Source organism: Strongylocentrotus purpuratus, unplaced genomic scaffold, assembly GCF_000002235.5.
Source record: "Strongylocentrotus purpuratus isolate Spur 01 unplaced genomic scaffold, Spur_5.0 spur5_scaffold_16, whole genome shotgun sequence".
NCBI lineage: Eukaryota > Metazoa > Echinodermata > Echinoidea > Camarodonta > Strongylocentrotidae > Strongylocentrotus > Strongylocentrotus purpuratus.
In genome coordinates, this window is record NW_022145601.1 from 25073121 (window position 1) to 25097595 (window position 24475).

General features: G+C 39.2%; 1 protein-coding gene across 1 annotated transcript; it reads right to left on the bottom strand.

Annotated features, from left to right (window-relative positions):
• Nucleotides 1-1471: 1471 nt before the first annotated feature.
• On the bottom strand, nt 1472-20944 carry LOC579256 (enolase). Its single transcript, XM_030987125.1, has 14 exons — nt 20870-20944; nt 18537-18634; nt 18147-18242; nt 17398-17456; nt 15349-15418; nt 14281-14414; nt 13567-13642; nt 12372-12461; nt 11901-11957; nt 11260-11405; nt 9876-9930; nt 3916-4117; nt 3132-3299; nt 1472-2538 (listed from the first exon to the last, which is right to left on the bottom strand). The coding sequence occupies exons 2-14, from the start codon at nt 18619-18621 to the stop codon at nt 2463-2465; spliced, it is 1314 nt and encodes a 437-aa protein (XP_030842985.1). The 5' UTR covers nt 18622-18634; nt 20870-20944; the 3' UTR covers nt 1472-2462.
• Nucleotides 20945-24475: the final 3531 nt, after the last annotated feature.

Genomic DNA, 24475 nt, shown 5'->3' on the forward strand with positions numbered 1-24475 from the left:
AAGAAGGGGTCACACAGGGGCTCGGATGGATGACGGGAGGGGGCGGGGAGTGAGGGGGAGGGGTACACCGCAATTTCTGTCAGCAAATTGATGGTTGTTGGCATTCTTTATCGTCATCGGTGAAAATATTCAGGGTGATTCAGGGAGTCTTGAGGGCGAGATCTTCTAGCCCCTTGTTCTATCATATAAGATAGACAATCGATGCTGTGATAAATGTCAATTAATATTTATTAAGATAATTATGTCCGACACGAGGTGCTCTCTATCTCTCTTCTTCCTCCACCTTCTCTCTCTCTCTCTCTTTCTCCCCCTTTTCTCTTTCTTTCTCCCCTTCTCTCTCTCTCTCTCTCTCTCTCTGTCTACCCTCTTCTCTCTCTGTGTCACCTTTTTCTCTTCTTGTTGTCCACTGCTCCATATACCATAAACAAGGTTCCCACAGGAATTTTAGGACCAAATTCCATGACTTTCCATGACCAAATAAGTATCAGCACTCCTCAATCCTCCCTCTCTCTCTCTCACATGGTGCAACCGCAAGCCTACTATATATCTACATCACCATGCAAGCGGATACTTACAAGCGAGCATTTAAGTATCAGCTTGTCGGCATCCAAGTAGCATACAAATGCCACGCCCATTGTCAGTTCAGATTGGAAGGCTGCCATAGCCACACATGGCCCACAGTCCCACACCTGCAACTAACTTTGATGACTTTCCATGACTTTGAAGATTTTTTTCTTCATTTTCCATGACTTTCCAGAGGAACATATTTTTTCCATGACTTCCCTGGTTTTCCCATGACCGCTGGAACAATGCATACATGTTAAATGCACATAAATAACAGACAACTACGCAAATTAAAGCAATTGATACACAGATTCTGTAATTTTTACCATTTTATTACTGCACACCTAATAAACACCAAACAGTTATTAAATAACTTCATCATCCTCTAAGAGTATGGTTCAAATATTTCTTCAAATATTTCTTCATATATCTCTTCATTTGCGTACAAAGGGAAAATAGAATTGCCTTTACGATTGAAATGGTATATATCTTTTGTGATGGATATTAGTGCGGTGATAATAGATAAAATGTCTCTATTCAAATATATCTTAACTGTGCACAAGGGTAAAATACATTTACGACAATACAATGTAGGTGGAGATCTGGCTGATTAACTTAAAGTTATCAATACGATGGAAGCTTCACTGTTCACAACAGATTTTAATCTTTTTTCAAAAAGAGTACTATTATACGTAAACTATTAGTTATACATAGACTATAATTGATTGCAAAACTATCATTGGTATTTCAAATATAACTCCCAGTTACTGTTCAATACTATAAAATATAATTTACCATAATATTTATTTTTTTCCCCATTATTTTGACCATCTGATAACAAGTTCCTTTTCATACGAGTTGAAGCCTGAAGTGTGCATATGAAATGAAGATACAAGGAACAAGCAAATGAATTAGTTAGGAGCACTGTATTTGAGACACTTCTAATCATACAGCCTTAGATTTTTTTCCAGAGCGATTCACCCACTAAAAGAAAAAATTAGCACTACACCATTGATCCCATAGAGCAATGAAGCAACACTTGTAAGCAAAAGTGTAACAATTATGAATAAAATAAGAGCTTTGAAATTTGTTCATTTTGTGAGCCATGAGGGATTGTGAGTGCCAGTCCACTTCTTTCAAATATTCCATATTTGGAGGCAGTGTTTGGAAAAGAAAAGAAAAATCAGTTCACAGCACACAGCAAGTACTAACCAGTCAATTCGTTTTGGTTTCTAGGTTACTGATCATCGTACTAAATATAAAGCCTCTAGATTCAATTCCACTTTGCACTGATATGCAATATATAGCATCCCTGTTAATGGATAGTACAATAATCATGGTAGACTGTTCTCATTTGGAAACGGAGAAGACTAAATTGTAGATCACTCATTTTTCAAATTGTAAGTGATACAATGAAAACTCACAGAATAATGATGGTGATGGTACACAATGACACAAATGTTATATCAAGGTAATGTATGGAGTGTTTTCTTGACCGTTTATTGCTCAAAGAGGGCACCATCCAAAATCATTGTTCAACATGTCACATCGCCTCACAGGAGCTAAGCTCAGTGAACGGCTGGCATAAAGTAGGTGTTAGAGGGAGACATTTTGAACATCTAGGGTACATAGGATATGACAGAGTTGGCTAACATACATATTGGTTATAGATTCCAGTACTTCCAGTTTAAGAGAATATCAATAACATGCAGTGAACAACAACTATCAGCCACGTCTTCCAAGAGCATATTCTCAAACAGAGGAAAATAATCAGACCATCACAAATACCTGCATACCTTTCTTGGGAGGTTATTAAACTATGGCTATTCATACTTGTGTTACAAAAGGTATTAAAAAGCGTGATATTCTAGTTCCATCGGCCAATGAGTTAGACATCTTTACTTGATGAGATTGATAGCATGGCGGAACTTCTTGCCAGCGAAGATTGCTTTGTTTCCTAGCTCTTCCTCGATCCTGTAGGCATACAAGAATACAAGAATGCAATTAAATAGAGTGGAAACTACAGTCAGATCGGTCTTGGTGGCCACCTCTCTATAAAAGGCCACCTGTCTACAGTGGTCACATTTTCTCTTACCCTTGGGTGGCCTTTATAGACAGGTTATACTGTATATTTCATGAGATCATGATTGACACCAGCAACAAAACCTCTTTTCATGAGAGATAGACAATAAGGTGCTAAGATTGGACTCTTCAATTTAAATTTAGTAAAAGAAATGGGCATCCTAAAATTTGGGCATGATGAGTTACGAATTGAGAAGGCATATTAACATGACCTTACTGATGTAAAATCTGTAAATCTAAAATGTAAAATTCTCTCATTACTATTAATATGAGACACCCAATTCCCATGGGCAATGAGCCTATCTACATTTACCACTATCCACCTAGGTGTAAAATTGTAAATGGGTACCTGATATTCTTGAGTGCTAGTAACTTTTGCCACCTATCAATGACAGGGGTAATAATGTCATCAAGCCCTGAGGATCATGCTCAGCATGATGGATACAAGTGCTATGTGAGAAGCCATCATCATATCAAGTAGTTACCTGAGGATCTGGTTGTATTTAGCAAGCCTCTCTGATCGGCATGGAGCTCCAGTCTTGATCTGTCCAGTGCACAGACCAACCACCAAGTCAGCAATGAATGTGTCTTCGGTCTCACCGCTACGATGGCTTACCATCACACCCCATCCACTGCTCTGGGCAAGCTTACACCTAAACATAACAAGTGAGATTTCGATAAAGATCATTTTTTTGAAGGTGATTTATAACCTGTATTTTCATGAATGATAATTTGTTCTTCTTCTTTTTTTTTTTAATATAGTGTTAGGCTCCTGATTAGTGTGTACAGATAAGAAAAAGTAAAGAATATCTGTATGTAAATAGACATTTCTGAATAAACACCTCAACAACTTCATTCGAAAATCCTCATATCCCCAAACCCTCTTGCATAAGAATATATACTGTTATTTTGTCTCTTTTTTATCTTTGTATTAATCTTCTGTCACCAGTCAGCAAAAAGAACTACAATTATAATGTTATATTTTCATCTATACATGCAAATCAGGAAAATACAATATGTTAGCAAATGTGTTTAACTTTCTCCATTCAACATACAGGGTTGTCAGGAAGGAGTCAGAGGCAACATTTTTGCTTTTAATCCTCCCAATGTAAATCGAACAAGCTCTCATATGACTCACTGACTCAGTGTGAGGGTGTGAAGGTGTCTGTGTGTGGAGGGGGGGGGGGGGTACCCCTTTGGACCCCCTCCCCTGGCTGCACATACTACACTTTGTCTGAACCTTTGTAAGACAGGTAAATCTTGACTTACGCCTCAATGGACTCTGTGACAGATCCAATCTGGTTGACCTTGAGAAGCAGGCAGTTACAGGCCTTCACATCGACGGCCCGTTTGATACGCTTGGGGTTGGTAACAGTCAAATCATCACCGACGATCTGGATATCAGTAGAACCGCAGAACTTGGTCCAGGCTGCCCAGTCATCTTGGTCAAAGCAATCCTCAATCGACACAACTACAGTTGGCAGCAGACAAGATTGAAACAATCAAAAAGGTTATTATTGACAACATCAATTTTTATCTGAAACGTTCTGTGTCATCACTTTTATCTGCTTTTATCGCTAGTGCCGCCTTTCTCTCTCTCTACTTTTTTGTAACCTTAGATGACACAGGTTTTTAATGTTTTTAATATTTGAAATATATTTAGATTTTGACGTAATATTTGTAATATATTTAGATTTTGATGTAATATTTGATTTTCATTTTGTTTCATTATGCATGATTTATGGTCGTACGTTTTAGTCATTCATATTTTGATCGTTCATTGTGTTGTACATTGACTTTGTAAATTGAATAATTTTAGCTTCCCAGCTGCATGTCAATCAAATAAATCCACCGAACAAGACTACAACTGTTTCTATCATAGCTGTTGTCACAGGAAATTCATTGCCGTGCAACGATCAAAAGATGAAGAAGAACCAGCTAAACGTCAATCAGACGCTGCAGCGTTCTCCTCAAGTCGGACCAACAAGGTTTTCTGAAAGGAACCAGCATATTCTGTGGCAAGGGCCAAAAAAAGAAGCATCGACGAGAAGAACCAAGGTTGAAGATTGCAACAGTTGGTAGTTGTGAGACAATATCTAAGCTGGTTTTATATTTAAACAACAAACGCATCAAAACTCTCATTCAGAGCGGTGTTGATCTCATCGCAATGGAGGCAGAATATCATAGGTCTTGCCGGATTTCGTTCCTCAAAGAGACTGAGGATCATTGTCCCTCTGAAGATGGTTCACATGTTTATCTCACAAGAAGGTCTTTGCATCTACAATTTCTCACATCCAAGATGAAGTGATTGAGAAGAAACATACTGTGATGGTGAGTAGTTTACTCGAAATGTAAAAAAAGGAATTCACAGTTATCGCTGAGACAAATATTCCCTCCTACACAGGCCAAAATATGAAGGGGAAAATTAAAGATCATTTCAAAGACAACATCAAGATGGCTCTGGCAGACCAAGGGAGAGGAAATTTCATGTACTGTTCAGTCTTCACTGAAGAAGAAGCAAGAGCCCGTCTCAAGGAAGATTCCATAAGATACGAAGAGGATAGGAAATTGAGGTGGGCTGCCCTTCATCTCAGATCTGAAATCTTGAAGGTTCCAAAGAGGAATACACCTAACCCTGTCCAGTCCCAAACTTGAACGAGTGGGCTGCAAAGATTTTTTAGAACTCTCATTGTGGTATGGGATCGAGTTGCAGAGCACGAAAAGAATCAGTTGAGCACAAGGTAAATGCCATGTCATCTGATGTGATATACAATGTGACACAAGGTTCCACAAGACCTTGGAAAAACACAGTGCTTGGTCTAGGATTGGCATCACTGACTCCTACATGTAGGATCCAAGATGGCCCTGCAGGTTTGAACGGATCAGGACACTGTATAAGTTGTAGTGAAACCAAAGGAATTGAGAGTGAATTTGCCTATTCCGTTGCAGATGACCAAAGGAATTGAGAATGAATTCGCCTATTCCGTTGCAGATGACCAAAGGAATTGAGAATGAATTTGCCTATTCCGTTGCAGATGACCAAAGGAATTGAGAGTGAATTTGCCTATTCCGTTGCAGATGACCAACATCTTGAAGCCGTTCAGCGGCGTTTCACCCGTTTCTGTTTTTCACACAAAGATGCAAACAATCTAACATATGAAGAGCGCACGTTGATCTTGAACATGTCACCGTTGTGTAACAGATTAATTTACTTGTCAGCCTCTTTTATAATAAAATGTTCGTTTTGTCTGTATGATATCCCTCAACATATAATACCCGTACAAAGAAAAAGAAATCTAGACATATTGTTATTTGTACTTGAATTTGCCTGATGCAATGCTTTGAAGTTCATTATTTTTCACAGCTTTGCCCGTCTTTGGGAACACATCCCCCAGTCTGACAAGGACCTTTGCTTAGAAACGAATGTAAAGCTAATTCTCAAGGCTCTTCGTGAGTTATTTTGCGCCACGTCACCAATTGATGATGCCTTTAAACAAGATTGACACCCCGAGTGTTTTTTTTTTTTTTTTTCTTACGACCTGAACAACACATGATTATATTATATTTATGATCTCATGATCTATCTTTTTTCGTATTTAATTATATATATCTTATGTCGTTTATGTATATTGTGTAAAGTTAAGTATTATACCATCAACTAATGTGGAGAGCCTCCTACAGAAACTCAAGTTTCTTTTGGTAATGGTGAGGCATTAGTTGATGGCTTTTTTCCTGTTATTGTATTTATTATTGTAATTCGTTTTCTTGTGTTCTTTGTTATTGTTATACTCCTTTATGTTCCTGGAAACAAAATCAAATAAATGATGCTCCAGATGGCATTGCCCTTCTATAGGGATGGTTATCGTCAACCGATACCGATATGCACGTGATCATGATCGTGATCTGGAGTTGTAGAAATGGACAGTTGTCTGTGATATTCTTATCGTTGTTTCGGAGGCCGTTGTAGCCTGATTAAAGGTGTTTTAATCTCCAATTCCTGTCTGATCTCTGGTCATACCTGTTTGTACATAGTGAATCCCTACACTTCAACCAAACTTGGCTACAGCTAGCGTCTGGGACGACGATGCACATGTGGAGACACTCAATGGAAAGTAAATATTCCATGCAACTGTTGGTCACACATACCAGAACGTGGTAGAAGATGACCAGCATGTCGTTATCAATGAACCAGAATTCCGAGAGGGAAAGAACCAACGTATATTTGTTGGGAAGGATGGAGAGATACCAAACTTCAGGGTGTCTCTCAAGAAGGCCAAATTTGTCAGCACTGATGCGGCACCAGGAAGCATCAGAGCAGTTCACTCGACATCCAAGTCATGCCATGTCTCTGATGGAACTCAAAGTTCAGTGCCAGAGTTCATAGCAGGCACTGATGGATCACTATCAGCATATAAGGACCACCTCCTTTCTGGCTGCTACCAGCCTTAGCAAATATCCTTTGTATTATTCATGTTTGTAAATTGATTTTGTGTATTTCTGTGTTTATCTATGTTATACCCCATTCACAGTGGTTTTGAAATTTGTAGCGGCGTTGTAGCGGAGCGGCGACACCGCCATAACACCGCTACAAATGCATTCACAGTAGAAAAGTTATCCCGCTGCAGCAGCGGGATAAATATCATGTACCCATTCACGCTGCAGCGGGTGATTTTTATTACCTCCGTAACAAACACGTGTATGCATGGCTCATGACCCGCGAGTGACCCCGATATGACCGGAAATACTTCAGCGCGGGGTTTTCGATTGCTTGAAATTGCGCGCGCTAGCTGTACTTTACACACTCTTCCTCATGTAGCTAGCTCAATTTAGCTATGGATCTATCTATACTTTTACGTATTGCTGTCGCTTTCATTCTACTGGAATTGCAGAGAACGAATCGCAATATTTTAGTTCACTATGCTCGAGTGCAGCATTCGTTTCGTGATGAAATGGAAAGAAGGGAAAGGAGGAGAAGAAGAAGGCATCTTCGCAGACGACTGCTGTTTGAGATGGAACAACAAGCAGTTGTGAACACGTACTAGCAAAACTAGCATTTTTATTGCTTCCAGTCAGAATATTTTAATTTTTTGAAGTGTGAAATATTTTTATTTGGATAATTATAATATCTACATAATAATAAAATCAATTTGAATCCACTGGTTACTTTATTTCTATTTCACTGTATGTTCCCCATTGCTGGAGAAAAGAGGTCAGTGATAGGTAAGTAAACAAATCACACGTGTTTGTCGCGGTGTTATAGCGGAGAGCCTTCACACTGAGTAAACACCGCGACAGCAGCGGGACTGTCCCGCTGCTGTAGCTAGGCGAACCTAGCGATAGTTTGTCGCGGCGTTATCGCGAGGCGGTGTTATCCCGCGATAGTTTATAACGGGTCCGAGCCTTCACACTGAAGACAACACCGCGACAGCAGCGGGACAGTCCCGCTGCTGTCGCGGTGTTTGAGGCCACTGTGAATGGGGTATTAGTAATTGTAATTGTGTGAAACTTTGTATACTGCTCTTGTTTTACTCTGTATGTTTTTTATTGCTTGGCAAACCAAATTGAATTGAATTGAATTGAACTATCTACTGAGTCTCAGGACATCAGGGCATTGGAATCGGGATTGGGATCTACCCAAGCATCCAATGAAGATTTAAGCATGGCATCTCATTTGAAAGCAGCCTCTTCTGGAAAAATCGAGATCAGTATCTGAAATTGTATTATTCTAGCGATTCCCGGTATAACCAGCTGGCATAAGCCTAATTTACTGTTACTTTAGACAGCCAATCAGCGCTCGTTATATTCGCGCCTTGTTCCTTTTAGTTTCCGTTTATATTGATCGATTTTGGCTTTCTGTTTTATTCTTGCGTTTTACTCTGATGAGTGCAAGTCGAAAAGCTTTAGTTATGGCTCTTTTCAACGCTATTCTCCAAACGAGTATCAGTATCAGTTGGCAGCAGACAAGATAGAAACAATCAAAAAGGTTATTATGGAGCACTGAACAGATACACACGAGCAGTGAGAAATTTTGCTCTGGAAAGATCCAAAAGAGCTCTGTAAATACCGAGGGGAGTAAAAGCTCTGAATAAAATCAAGACGCCAGGTGTATGGACACTTTGACCAGCTATTGACCGACCTGCATAAGGAGGATGCAAAGGGCTACAAAAACTACTTGAGAATTCCACCTGACCTGTTTGAAGAGATGGTTTAAAACCTGACCCCTCATCTCAAGAAACATACCACATACATGAGAAAACCACTAAAAGTTGGACTCAAATTGGCTGCTACTCTCTGATATTTAGCCATTGGAAATTCATATGCTAGCTTACAATACAGCTTTCGAGTTGACAAGAGCACATTCTCGAAGTTTGTACCGGAAGGATGCGCTGCAATAACTGAAGTCTACAAGGGTGAGAAGCTCAGTTGTCCAAAGACAGGAGATCAATGGAAGGTTGTGGCTCAAAAGTTCAGCAGCAGATGGAACTACCACAATTGCATGGGAGCTGTTGATGGCAAGCACGTTGCCATTAAAAAGCCACCAAAATCAGGATCTTTGTTTTATAACTACAAAGGATTCCACAGCATTGTACTAATGACAGCTGCTAGATCCTGCTAGCTGATATCGGGACACCGGTTTTCGATCGGTGCAAGGCCATTGGGACCCGGTTTATAAAAGTCCCGACATGACTCAGGCTAAACTGTGGCAGTTAAAAAGGCTGTAGCATGGGAAATACTGGTTGACGCGATCTACGTCTTCTTTTGGACAACTGCACGGAAATGAATGGACTTGATTAACAGCTGCACTGAGGCAGAGGTCAGTGATTAACTGGGTCAGCGCGTGCTAGCGTTCGCGAAAGGGCGCGAAACAGACCAAAGTTCTGCTCACGCTTCGGTTTCATGTATGTTGCACACACATGAATACTGCGGTCGCGTCGTCCGTAATGATATAATACCCGAATGGCTCCGAGGGCCACTGGAAAGACACTTAGTCTCGTCAAGCTACAGCCCCTTTAAAAGCTGCGTTTTTTAAAGCATACCACACAGCATATTTTAGTATAAGACCATATGACAAACCGATTAGTGATTACATTAAGGACCTTTCTTGTGTGCAACTACTTTTTCATCCCTAAATGCCATTGATTTAGTGCACACACACCAAAAAACTGCCTCAGTTTACTACAACAATGTGTAAATTTTTAAAAGGTGTGATTATAATTAGGACTACATACCTGGATAATCTTTGATGAAACCCATGTAGATATCACCAAGTTGGTCAGAGGTGATCTGTAAATGGGTGAACAAAACTAATAATAATACAGAAGAAATCTATGTGACCCTCTTCATAAGCTACTCTTGTTTTGTATGTACCCTTTCTTAATTTTGTCTTTGCTAATAAAGAAATGAAGAGGAAGAAAATGAAGAAGGAGGAGGAGAAGGAGGAGGAGGAGGAGGAGAAGAAGAAAAACTAGATGGAACTTCGACTGCGCGCAGTCGAAATGATGCCTCCGTCATAGAGCAATTTACAAACCAAAACAGAAGAAATTTTTCAAATTCAAGTTCAATTGTAATCCATTAACAGGTTCTCAGAATATCGTGATTACAAGCAATTTCTCATATACATATATGACCCTTTGATCTTTGACCTCATGACCCTAACATCTACTCAGTTCATTGGCTCCGCAAGATGTCCCGAGTTAAATAGTAATCCATCTGTCAGTTCTAATGAGAATGCGTTCACAAGCTATTTTTGCATACATAATGAGCCCATGACCTTTGACCTTTGACCTCATGACCCAAGAATCTACTCAGTTCATTGGCTCTGCAAGATACATACATGATCTAAGTTTGGCAGGAATCCATCAATCTGTTCTAATGATAATGCGATCACAAGCTATTTTTGCATACATAATGAGCCGCATGACCTTTGACCTTGACCTCATGACCCCAAAATCTAATCAGTTCATCGGCTCTGCAAGTAACATACATGACCTAAGTTTGGCAGGAATCCATCAATCGGTTCTTGAGATAACGCGATCACAAGCTGTTTTTGCATACATAATGAGCCCTGTGACCTTTGACCTTTGACCTCGTGACCCCAAAATCTAATCAGTTCATCGGCTCTGCAAGATACATACATGACCAAAGTTTGGCAGGAATCCATCAATCGGTTCTTCAGATAACGCGATCACGAGCTGTTTTTGCATACATAATGAGCCCTGTGACCTTTGACCTTTGACCTCGTGACCCCCAAATCTAATCAGTTCATCGGCTCTGCAAGATACATACATGACCAAAGTTTGGCAGGAATCCATCAATCGGTTCTTCAGATAACGCGATCACGAGAACGGGACGTACGGACGGACGGACGTACGGACGTACGGACGTACGGACGTACGGACGGACGGACGGACAACCCGAAAACATAATGCCTCCGGCTACTTCGTAACGGAGGCATAAAAATTACATAAATATGTAACCCTAACCTTTTGATGAAACAACACCTCTGGCAATTATCGCAAGAACGAATATCAGATCACCACTTGTGATATATTGTGAAAAAAAACACCCCATTGATGCACTAAATTAATAAATGACTATAAACCAAGTTCTTACATGGTCGTTGGGGTTGGTCTTGGGGTTCTTGAAATCCAGGTCATATTTGCCATCTCTGTGGAACTCTGAAGCAGCTACATCCATCCCAATCTCAATCTTACCAGAGTAACCGGCCTTCTCAATGGCTTCCATGATCAGGTTCAATGCTGGATATCATACAAGTAGAGAAAAGAAATGTTGTCATTTGGTCCAATTCCCATTACCGGTAGTCCCATTCCCAATGCATAAACAGATCTATTTGGTCCAATTCAATTGGTTCTGTCCCCAATGCACATGTAGAAAAGGAAAGGGAAGTGTCATTTTTAATGTTTAATCACTGAAAATGAATGATACTATCCACACTAAATTGAGAAAAAATATGAAACAACTGAATAACAAGCTACAAAGGCTGGGGTCTGTCTAGACTACTATAAAATCCATTTTCCATTGTGAACATACAAAATCATGAAAATAAAAGCAATGTCATACATGTTTTGGTGATTGTCTTTATATTGTTCATGTCAAAACAACCAATGTTCATACATAGCATAATACATTCAAAGCATGATCAATGTTCAGGAATGTCCTCCAGATAATTCCCTCTGAAATTATGTCAATGACAGTAATAAAAGTAAGGAGAATTCTTTTTTTTTTTAAATTACCTTCTTGGTTGTCCAAGATGTTAGGAGCAAATCCACCTTCATCTCCTACATTGGTAGCTGCAAAAAAAGAAGACAATAGATAATTATGCATTTCTTGATTATGTAATGAGCAATCAAATAGGAAAATCACCAATAATTCTTTAGTAAACAGACAAAGATTGTGGGTTTGAATTCAACCCAGGTGGATGACCTGCCTTGTGTGTTAGCGTTCCCCTCCCGTTTTGTAGGTTTGATACCGTGGAAAATATTGTGTCCCTCAGATAGGATGTAAAATGGAGGCTTTAAAAGAAAACTACTCTAAAAGAAAGCTTAAAATCAGAGAACCAGGCTGCTAAACTGATAAAGACAGGGTGAGGTCTAAGGTCGCGATAAAGTAGTTGGGTGAAATCAAATCAAATCAATTAAATCTGCTATTTGACAAAGAGTGCATTGGATTATGTCAATTGACTTTCAATGAATATATTATCTTACCATCTTGCCCATACTTCTTCTTGATGACAGACTTGAGGTTCTGGTAGATCTCAGCTCCCATGCGCATCGCTTCCTTGAATGAGCTAGCTCCTACAAAGAGGAAACAGACAAATCACTTTTGTTCATTCTATACTCAAGCACATAATCTTACATGATGATATACATGTTTATAGCTTATGTACAGTTTCAGTAGCAAACAGGAAATAGAAAGGAAACATGTTATATGTAGTCTCATGTTGTTTTCATTGTATCAAAGTATTCTATCCATGATTTCCTGTATTGTAAATTGTAGTGTAAATATCTGCAAGGAATGCTAGATAACAGCTATATACACTCCCATATGCTAGAACTCTTCTACCTGATCATAGTGATCAATCTCAGCGCTGCACTTGGAGACAGGGTCTGTGTAGGCTGGTAGCGTATACAAAAACTGACATAGTGCTTATAGGTTTAACACGTTAAGTCCAGTCCAGGTTACAGTGGTTACAATTTACTTCCCATGATGGAATCCAAAACTATATTCTACCTCTAAGTTATTAACTTTTTTACTGGAGGAAAAAGCTTCACAGCCTTGCATTGTATCTTCCTCTACGTCATCTAAAATCAAAGAAATTTGATGACAGGGATGCCAGTTAGAATTGATCAGAGAGCCTGAAAATCATCTAGAATGAGCTATTTTGTACACAAAAAAGCCTAAACTGGGGTTTGAAAATAAATTGCAGGGGCCTGAATTCAGGCTATTGCCTGAAAATTGGCATCCCTGTGATGAAAATATTCAAGGGCTTAACAAAAATGAACATGAGCTTTAGATCTCTTAGAATTTATCATCTCTGAACACTGATATTTATATAATTTTCAGTGTGATTGACTGACTAGGATTTGTGTAGACACCTGGGACCAGTTTTACAAAGCCTTTTTTTCAATGACAAATGACAAAAATCAGTGACAAATCTGTTGATAACCAATCAGAAGCAAGGATTTCAGTAGCTTATAACAAAAGTTGTCATTTGTCACTGATGACAAGTTTTGTGAAACGCCCCCCTGGGGGCCGTTTTCTTTGAAACCGTCGTAAGTCTAACTTCTTGGACATCCCATTGAAATATGTGTTATAGAATTAACATGCGTTTCTACGGGATCTACAAGAAATTAGACTTATGGACTGTTTTGAGAAACTGGTCCCTGCCTGTTAACTCACCGGTAGGAAGCAACATGAATTCCTGCATAGCAAGCTTGTTACCAGCATGGCTACCTCCATTGATCACATTAAAAGCCTGTATGATAGACGAACAGAAGATGGATGATGCAATATGATCCTGCTTTCTAATATCATATAACAATGCATGCATTGGTATCTCATACATGCACATTTTGTCTCCTGTGCAGTGTCTTACAAAGACTTGCGATTAAAGGGGAAGTCCACCCTGATATTGAGTTTGAGTACAAGCAGAAAATTATGAGGAACTGGTCAGTGAAAGTTTGAGACAATTCTGACTTTTTGAAGTTCATTCAGTCAAACACTAATGGGCAACACTGTGATGTATCTTGCGAGCTCCCTTCCCATGTACTATGTATTACAAAAAATCTGAAATTTCTATCTTTTCCTCCAAAAGATTTTCAATCCTACATGCATGCATCTTAGATTTAATTATTGCAAATATGTTTCTATACAACCCCTGTATGGGAAAAAAAATCTATTCTCTCATCAATTACAAAGAAAATGAAAGATTATGAAATCTCATGTACAGAGCAAATTGGTTCTTTCGCTACTCAGATACTTTTATGTATCACTAATTATCAAAAACAAAAGTAACTAAAACATTCCTATGTTACATAAAAAATTGTGGGGCGCACACACAGTGTGGACGTTTACACTTATGCATATTGTTAGAATTATGAAATTAATTCTTACTGGGCATGGCAAGACAACATTTGAGTTGCCAGCTAGATCAGCAATGTGTCTATAGAGTGGGACATTCTTATGGGCTGCTCCAGCCTTGCACACGGCTAGGGAGACACCCAAGATGGCATTGGCTCCAAGCTCAGCTGAAAATGACAAACAGAATATTTCAGATTAATATAAAGCAAGTTCGTAATTAGGATTTGCGCATGGGCAGATAAAGGTCATACGTTCCCAAATAGTAAAACCAGCGAGATTAATGCTGGTATCATGCTCATGAAAATTATGTAATCAGTACTCTCTTATGCACCCACAGTACATTTATCTGATACACAGGTGGAAGTATTCTTCTCAAGAGGCAAACAAAAGGTATTCATGAAGCACCTCCATGACTTTGGCAGAGATTATTCTAAAATGCACGTTTCCATCGTGTAAAAGATCTGTGGATATTTGGGGGTCATGCGTTCCTAAGCTATTTACGAATTGGCTCATTAGAGCTTTTTTTTTAGTAGTACCAATACTCAAAAACAGCAAAAGTCATGACCCACCAATTAAAAATGACTTGAAGCCTTTTGGACTGCTTCCAGTCATGGTTCAGCTGAGAAATTTATGATTATTTTTCTTTGTGGGGTGGTTCTTTTCAAGTTGGCGGAGGGTGTGCATAATAAGTGAGACCTACCTGTCACTAAAGATTTTCATTCTGCGGGTGATTGATATCATCTGCTATCAAGTAAATTCTCGAACGGTGCCCCAAATTTCCCAATTCAAACCTTAAATGATATAATCTTAAACTTGTATAATGGACATATTCAAATGTTATGCATACGAAAGGGTGTTCATGACAACCCGTAAGCTAACCCAAGGCTTGCCCAACATAGCAACAAATATTGCAGTTTGTTCATGAATAACAGGGTTAATGGAATACATCATCACTAGCATCCATAAATATGAATATGTAAGTAAAGCAGTCTATTGGTAAGCTTCAAGTCATTGCATAACACTATAAAAACTTCTTTCAAGTTTAATAAGACAATGGCACAATATATTCATCATGTATCATATATATATTGAATCACTTACTTTTATTATCAGTTCCATCAAGATCTAGCATCAATCTGTCAATGTCACCCTGTTTTGTCACATCCACATTCTGAAAAAGGAGCAAAAAAGAAATCATCAAGCATAATGTATAAACACGATATAGGTTACACAGAAAATAGATTCACTCATTTTCAAAATTTGTTATCCTAATTTCCATTCATTTGCAAGGCTTTCTGTCTAATCTTACTTTGCAAACTTGTTAATCCCAATGTTCAATTTTAATTTGTATCCATATACGATAACATGACATAATCTACATGATATGGTATAGAATGATATAAAAATTAAAAAAAATAAAGAGGTATGTAGATTAGGCTTCAGTCGGTACGGTCGATCACACCGGGACCCGACCGTTGCTGTCGGGTCCCGGTTCCGTTTTTTGAGAACCGACGCTCCGAAAAAAATAACGAAATATGTAAGAAATTGCAGTTTTGCACATCACTAAAATCAATCCACCTTAAAACTTAAGTATTTAATTGTTACCAATCATATTCTAGCTCATCCTGAATCAATCCGAACTGCTGATATAAATATGGGTTGCAAGGCAGTTTGCCCCATGGGGTTGTTGTTGCCAGCTGCTAGCTAGCTACTGTACTGGCCGGGTCTCTCGGCAGGATTAATAAATCAGGTTGAAAGAAACATTAATGTTTGAATAATAAAACGGCTTTCTAAAAAGTACTTCTTTTCAACATACCGATCAAATAATTTTTAAAAGACAAAATAGATATTTTTTCTTTGATTTTGAACACCGCATGGTTTTTTTAAAAGCTGAAAATTACTTGGTAATCACAAGAAGTTTCGATACGGATAGCTGTTGCAAGGCAAGTTCCGACTAGTCTCGGAAAAATGCGCAGTGCTCCACGTTAGCTGTAATGCGTGCCAGAACGAACCCAAACAAAGACGTGATCGTAACGAGAAAAAAATCATTAAAAACTACGAGAGCACAATTGGAAAGACAACTACTCAAAATTATCGTAAGCAGATACATATAACTTGGAGGAAGAAAACAATAGTTATCCAAGAAAAGCCATATAAATAGTGATATTAAAGGAGTTACTATAGGTACAATCATTATCGGAAGGGCCTGCTGCAATATCCGAATTACACATGTTTAAATTGAACACGAGGCTATACGTAGTGTCCCTTTATACGAGGCAAATACCGCCCTCTATGGTAAAAAGCAGTATAACAAAGGATTCAAGTATTTGCAGCAGGCCCCTTGCGATAAAAATGTACCTAGTTACTCCTCGATTATCACAATTTCTGTGGCATTTCTTGGGCGATTATTGAATTCTTTGTCCAGGTTTTCTATCTGATTATGGTAATTTTGAGCAGTAGTTGTCTTTCCAATTGTGCTCTCGTAGTTTTTAATGATTTTTTTCTCAGTTACGATCACGTCTTTGTTTGGGTTCATTCTGGCACGCATTACAGCTAATTACGAGGAGCACTGCGCATTTTTCCGAGACTAGTCTGAACTTGCTTTGCAACAGCTATCCGTATCGAAACTCTTGATTACCAAGTAATTTTCAGCTTTTAAAAAAAAGCATGCGATGTTTAAAATAAGAGATAAATATTTATTTTGTCTTTAAAATATTATATGATCGGTATATTGTACAGAAGAAATTTTTAGAAAGCCGTTTTATTATTCTAACATTCATATTTTTTGACCAGATTTATTCAACCTGCATAAATCAAAATGGCGGCTCAAATGTTGTCTTTCTATTTCTGCCCCAGTTTTTTTACTTTTAGAGGTAAGAAAATGGCACTAAACATCACCAATCATGGATGAAAATAATGTCACATGGAAGAATATACCGATCTGAGCCGAGGTATGCATGTGTTGATTTATTTGATTGATAAAAAAGGTCACTTTTAAGGGACATACTGATTTTATGCGCTTTTTATAGAGGCAAGGGACAAATCCTGCGAGCTGATTTCGGGACACCGGGTCCCGATCGGTACAAGGCCGTCGGGACCCGGTTTATGAAAATCCCGACATGACTCAGGCCTAATGTAGATGTGACTTACCTTTGCAATAAGTGCGGGACCAAGGATGTCATTGATGTTACTTACTGCCTTCTCAACACCTACAAAACAAAAATGTAATTCATTGCAATATCATTAGTATATCAAGCAAATCATGATGAATGTGATTTAGAATAAACACAGGCAGCTTAAAGTATGATCAATATTTGATGTTGCAATGTGCAATGAAATTGTGTTGGTTTTTTTTTTTAAAGACCAGACCCATTTTAAAGAAAAACAAGAAATAAAATACAGAGATTGTCAATGATCCTTTTACAATTTGCCATTTAAATTGTTAGCATATATAATGAGCAGATAGGTAATAGCAGACAGGTAACAAAAAACACAAGTGGTTTGAAATATCAAAAAGGGTTCTGAAAAACTATAAAAACAAGCTTTGGTAAATTAGACAATACAAAACATGAAAGTTACTGCAAGGAAACTTCAATTTTGTAATACCAAATTTTAAAAAAAGGGGGCACAGCTCTTGTAAACAAAAATGCATTTCTCCACTTCTGTATGTCACTAGTGTAACTCAAGGTAACTAGGTAACTCAAGACTAGATATGAAGTGAAGATTGCTTGGAGATAAGGGTATTACAGGCCCACTAAAGACCAAGTTTACATCCTGCTGTTTTCAAGGAGTGAAGCAGGATATCCTTCATGAGGTGTGACTCTTCTATTCATGCAGCTTTTAGACTCTAGTTTAAGTTCAGTGTTTTCCTCTGAACATGAACCTGGATAAAATCTCACCTTTGCCCAGGAACCTTTTGGGGTCCTTGTCCCTGAGCTCCAGGGCCTCATAGATCCCAGTTGAAGCACCACTCGGTACAGCAGCACGGAAGGTACCTGGGATGAACAGTCATCAATACACACTTCAAATTCAATTGATTCTAGCACATTTATCGTGTCTGGAATAACTATAATACATGCTAAAAGTTTTTCTTCTAGAGATAGAGAATGTCAATTAAATCATTTAAAACATACTGTGTTCCAAGTTTTACTACGAAACTGTCAACTGATCTCAAAACTTGACATGTCAGTATTATTCTTCTTTTAAACCAAGTAGCAGAGTAGGGGTGGTGTATTACCCTCAACTCTTTCGATAGAATTTTATAAATGGAAATAAGTGTAATAACTTACCCAATTCGGTTGTGAGGTCAACCTCAACCGTAGGGTTTCCACGGCTGTCAAAGATCTCTCGGGCATGAACCTTTGTGACTGGCATGATTAACTTAGCACTGTTCAGGATTTTAAAAATAAGGACATGATCAATGCTTTATTTCTTTTAAAAGAGATAACTTTTACAATCTTCCTTTTGTCATCGCTGCCTATTTGTAATAGTTCCAGGATATCCCAAACTTGGGTACACTAATTACAACAAAAAAAGGATGAGGAACTTTAACTTTGGAGTTGTATTAGCTTCCTGATATCATCAGTACATAGTTACCCATGAGTAGGTCAGGTTTCCCTGATTAGTGATTACATTTTTTTTTTCCCTATCTATTTTCTGATTTGGGAGGGGGGGGTGGGAGAATGGGAGACCTATACAAGTTATATGGAAAAGAAATCTTCCACTCTTTCTTTGAGACGTGGTAGAATTTGACATACCTTCTCCCAGTAAGAATTAAGCTTGCAGCTGATGCCAATCAGCAGTTCAGCACAATGAAGAAATTTCTAGTTCTACAATGGTATCCCTGTCAACACTAACAGTAGATTTTCATCTCTTGCTAAGTGTTTACCACATTGGAAGTGGTTTTAGTGAAATGGTAATAAGAAGAAGTTTTTATCCCTCAGGTCAATATATCATAAATCTTTTAAGACTTTAAGATAAATGTTTATGACGGCTAGTGCTGTTTGATGCATACATTCAATCAAATCCAAAGGCAAAAGTACCTTTTCAAAATCAAACAATGGGAAGATTGAAAAACTGTATGCACATCCCTAGCAAGTCAAATCATGAATTAATTTATTCAAATTTTTTTCTATTAGACTGGCAAGTTGTACTGAAATGTTCGTTGATATATTATATGCATACCTGCCAACCTGAGACAAGAGAAATTAGGAGTAAATTTTTCTGGATGGACTACGAGGTCGCGAACCACCGAAGGATTGGGGTAGTAGCCCGTAGATTGGGGGGGGGGAACTAACGATCACGTTCGGGCTGCGCTGTGTATATCTTCTATGAGCGCGAGCGCGGATGTCGGCGTGATCTGGTTATCAGTGCTGTGTTATGCTTTAGTCTTATACATATATACATACATATTGGTATTTATTGAGCGCCTTTACATGAACATGCTCAAGGCGCTTTACATTTCGAAATACAAACATAATAGTTATATACTCTCCAAGTGCATTACACTCTAAAAAAAAAAAAAAAAAAAAAAAAAAAAAATTAAAATAAATTTTTAAAAAATCGGAGTTTTGAGGCATGCATTCGGAATTCGGAGTTGGTATGAAAAATGCGGAGGAACTCCGCCTAAATCGGGGTGGTTGGCAGGTATGTATATGTGTGTACTGTGTACCTATGCTTAGTGTTTGTCAGTTAATGTGTGAATTAGTGCGTCACCTGTATTTTCATGAACGATCCTTATTACTGATCTTGGCTATGCAAAAAAAAAAGGATTCCGCGATGATGCTCCATGATGCATTCCGCGATGATGCTCCATGATGCATGTATCAATCACTTACGCAGCACAGAGACTTTCACATTTAATGAAAAATCCTCGAGAAGACGGACAACTCGTAGAATTAGACGGAAAACTGGGGGTATTTGATCACGCACAATTCTTTTTTGCATTGCCAGCTCGCGTTATCAGTAACTCTACACCCATAGAGGGCCGAAGAAAAAAGATTGACAATCCTTTTTCTTTTTTTTAATGATGCAATTTGTCCGCGTTTGCGAGGATATCCTCGTTTATGCAGACGATCCTTATTCTCGGACCAGTGCCCCTACTGATCAAGATGAAGAAGTTGTTTTTAATCATTTTTAGTTTAGTTTTAGTTTAGTTTCATTTTCAGTAATTTTAGTCTTATTTACTTAGATTGTTCTGGAAGTTTTTACTAATAATTAATCGTGGCCAGAATCTGTAGAATAACACTTCTTGTATCATAACAAAATTGTCACAAAATCGCACATCATTCCCCATGCATGCATGCTCACAAATGTAATACCGCTGCTCTGAGCTGAGCTGACTGAGCACGCTCAAAGCTCATGCACCTCGCCCCACGTCCCCCCGATAATCACGACACCGCGCACGGAGTGCGGACCTTATAGTATACGACCCTGGATAATCAGCCGGTCAGCTCAACGAGTCGGCTGCTCGAGCGATTTTGCACGTACACACATCGCGAATGACATTTTTGCAAAATCATTACTGCGCAGTCGATAACAGCATCGTAAATTTAGAAATTTGTTAATGTATAAAAACATGAATAATAGCTCAACATCACGCTTGTCTTAAAAAAATACTTACAATTGCAAATTCCCGTGTAAAATAGAATTTTAAGTGCTCTCGGTCACGTCACCTCTGTCGATGTCTGTCTCAGCTGGTAGCATATATTGGCACCAAGATTAACGGCGATATGAATATTCATTATTCCCTACGTCACAGACGTGCGGCGTGCGTACTCTGTCTATGGATCTGTCTTATATACAGGTACATGTACTGTACTAGTACAAGAGTACGTTCGCAAGCATTACTACATACATTGCTCCGGAATGAAGAGAATCATTATAAAGGACGAATTACTCCGTGAAGCCAAGTACAAGCAGGGAATTGAAATAGCAAACGTTCCTCGGAGCGGCTATACAATCTCTAATCTAGCTAGTTTTGTAATGACAGTTTATAGGAAAATGGACATTTAGTAGGCCTACTGTTTAGTTGTTCAATAAAACCACTCAGTTTGATTTGATTCGAGATATATCTCATTAATAAAACAGTATAAAGGCTGTATGAGTCTCGGACGAACCATCGCCACTAATCTTGGTGCCAACACCGTTAATCTATGCTCCAAATTTAGTAATACATTTTGTGTGCCCTATAATGACCCGGGGTTGGATTATTTAGGAGAACAGAAGATTGATATTGTTAAGTTGTTTCATAACATCTCTCAGTTTGATTTGATTCGAGATATATTTCATTAATAAAACAGTATAAAGGCTCTATGAGTCTCCAAGAACGATCGCCACTAATCTTGGTGCCAACACCGTTAAACTATGCTCCAAATTTAGTACTACCTTTTTTGTGCCCTATATGCTAAAGACCCATGCAGGGTTGGATTCTTTAGGAGAATGGAAGATTGATATTGTTGTTTCATAACATCATTCAGTTTGATTTGATTCGAGATATATCTCATTAATAAAACAGTATAAAGGCTCTATGAGTCTCACACGAACGATCGCCACTAATCTTGGTGCCAACACCGTTAATCTATGCTCCAAATTTAGTAATACATTTTGTGTGCCCTATAATTAACCGGGGTTGGATTATTTAGGAGAACAGAAGATTGATATTATTAAGTTGTTTCATAACATCACTCAGTTTGATTTGATTCGAGATATATCTCATTAATAAAACAGTATAAAGGCTGTATGAGTCTCGGACGAACCATCGCCACTAATCTTGGTGCCAACACCGTTAATCTATGCTCCAAATTTAGTAATACATTTTGTGTGCCCTATAATGACCCGGGGTTGGATTATTTAGGAGAACAGAAGATTGATATTGTTAAGTTGTTTCATAACATCTCTCAGTTTGATTTGATTCGAGATATATTTCATTAATAAAACAGTATAAAGGCTCTATGAGTCTCCAAGAACGATCGCCACTAATCTTGGTGCCAACACCGTTAAACTATGCTCCAAATTTAGTAATACATGTTGTGTGCCCTATAAAGACCCGGGGTTGGATTATTTAGGAGAATGGAAGATTGATATTGTTAAGATGTTTCATAACATCACTCAGTTTGATTTGATTCGAGATATATCTCATTAATAAAACAGTATAAAAGCTGTATGAGTCTCGGACGAACCATCGCCACTAATCTTGGTGCCAACACCGTTAATCTATGCTCCAAATTTAGTAATACATTTTGTGTGCCCTATAATGACCCGGGGTTGGATTATTTAGGAGAACGGATGATTGATATTGTAAAGTTGTTCCATAACATCACTCAGTTTGATTTGATTCGAGATCTTTCTCATTAATAAAACGGTATAAACGCTGTACAAGTCTCAAACGAACCATCGCCACTAAACTTTGTGCCAACACCATTAAACTATGCTCCAAATTTGGTTATACATTTTGTGTGTCTATAAAGACCGAGGCTTCCCAGGATCATTTAAGAGAATGGAAGATTGATATTGAGAAGTTGTTCGATAACATCACTCAGTTTGATTTGACTGCGCATTATGTCTCTTAATAATGGTGTGAAAGTCTCTAAAGAGAAGAAAATAAAGAGAGAAAGAGAGAGAGAGAGAGAGAGAGAGAGAGAGAGAGAGAGAAGAAAAAGATGTGAAAGGGAAAGAGGAGAGAAAGGAAAAGGAAGAAAAGGAAAAAGAAAAGAAAAAGGGGGAGGGGAAGAAAGAGATCAGGGGGAGGGGGGCCGAAATGGGCCTTGCCTCCCATGATGTTGCTTCCACTTCCCCCTCCCAGCAAAACAAAAAGAGAGAAGAAGGAAAGGGAAAGCAAAAAGGAAAAGAGGAGATAACGGAAAGGAAAAAAAAAGAGGAAGAAGATAAGAAAAGAAGGGGAATATCAGTTACTATTTTTTCCGCCAACAAGTTGTGGATCCGGGGGGGGCAAAAGGCCCTTGCCTCTTCCCCCCCCCCCCCCCCTCCCCCACCGCCAAAAAAGAAGGGGAAAAAGGGGAAGGGAAAGAGGAGAGCTAAAAGGGAACAAAAAAGAGGAAGCGGGGGGGGGGGGGGGGTAAGAGGACACTTTTTGTTGGGTCTCGAAATTTGAAAATTTGACATTTTGTTCCGTAGGGGGGGGGTGTTGAGGTCACCTTTTTTAGGACAGCCATTGGCATAATTAAAAAGGGGGGGGGTTGCTCCAAGATACACACATAACAAAAAACCGAACAGGGGGAGGTTCAACCCCAAATCCCCCCCCCCCCCCTCCGTACGCGCCTGCTCTTCTGATTACAGTTTTCGACTCTTAATCCTCGTTTGTTTTCAGTCCCCCCCCCCCCTCCCGCGCGAAGCGCGGAAGCTTGTACATTTCATTAAATCATTAGAGAAAGAAGACGATTCGTTGTACCGGTTTCGACTCTTAATCCGCGCGCGCGAAGCGCGGAAGCTTTTACGTTTCATTAAATCTTTAGAGAAAGAAGACGATTTGTTGTACCGTTCCCGACTTTTAATCCACACCTCCTGCGCCAAGCGCGGAAGCTTTGACATTTAAATCAATTATTAGAGAAACAAGACGATTTTGATACCTTGTCCGCCCCAGGAAACTCATGGGTTGAAGGCAAATTACGGTCAGATAAGTATTCAGGGGCCTGCCTCAGGGCCCCTGGTGGGGTCGAGGGTGCGGAAACCCCTGAATCTCAGGGGTTTCAGGCATTTGATTACGGTCAGATGAACAGAATTTTTATACCTTATTTGTGAAACTGGCAGGACACTGATTTGCGTGAGGTCCAGCGAGCGGAGCCCCAAGAAGCTCAGGGGTTTTAGGCATTACATTGCCGTCAGATTAGCATCCAGTAGGGTCTAGGGGGCAGAGCCCCCGGAAGCTCGGGGGTTTAGGCATTTGATTACGGTCAGATGAACATATTTTTATACTTTATTTGTGACACTGGCAGGACACTGATTGGTGTGAGGTCCAGCGGGCGGAGCCCCCAGAAGATCAAGGGTTTTAGGCACTAAATTTTGGTCAGATGAGTAGGCAAGGGGCCTGCCCAAGTGCCCTTGGTTGGGTCCCGGGGACAGAGCCCCCGGAAGCTCAGGGGTTTTAGGCACAAAATTGTGGTCAGATGAGTATCAAGGGGCCTGCCCAAGGGCCCTTGGTTGGGTCCCGGGGACAGAGCCCCCGGAAGCTCAGGGGTTTTAGGCGTCTAATTACGGTCAGATGAGCAAT

Excerpts from the sequence above, each read along its gene's own strand:
- LOC579256 (XM_030987125.1), bottom strand. The coding sequence starts at position 18,621 with ATGCCAGTCACAAAGGTTCATGCCCGAGAGATCTTTGACAGCCGTGGA. Across the intron at positions 17,457-18,146 it reads CAAAAGGTTCCTGGGCAAAG|GTGTTGAGAAGGCAGTAAGT; the intron begins GTGAGATTTTAT and ends TTTGTTTTGTAG. Across the intron at positions 14,415-15,348 it reads TGATGGAACTGATAATAAAA|CTGAGCTTGGAGCCAATGCC; the intron begins GTAAGTGATTCA and ends TGTCATTTTCAG.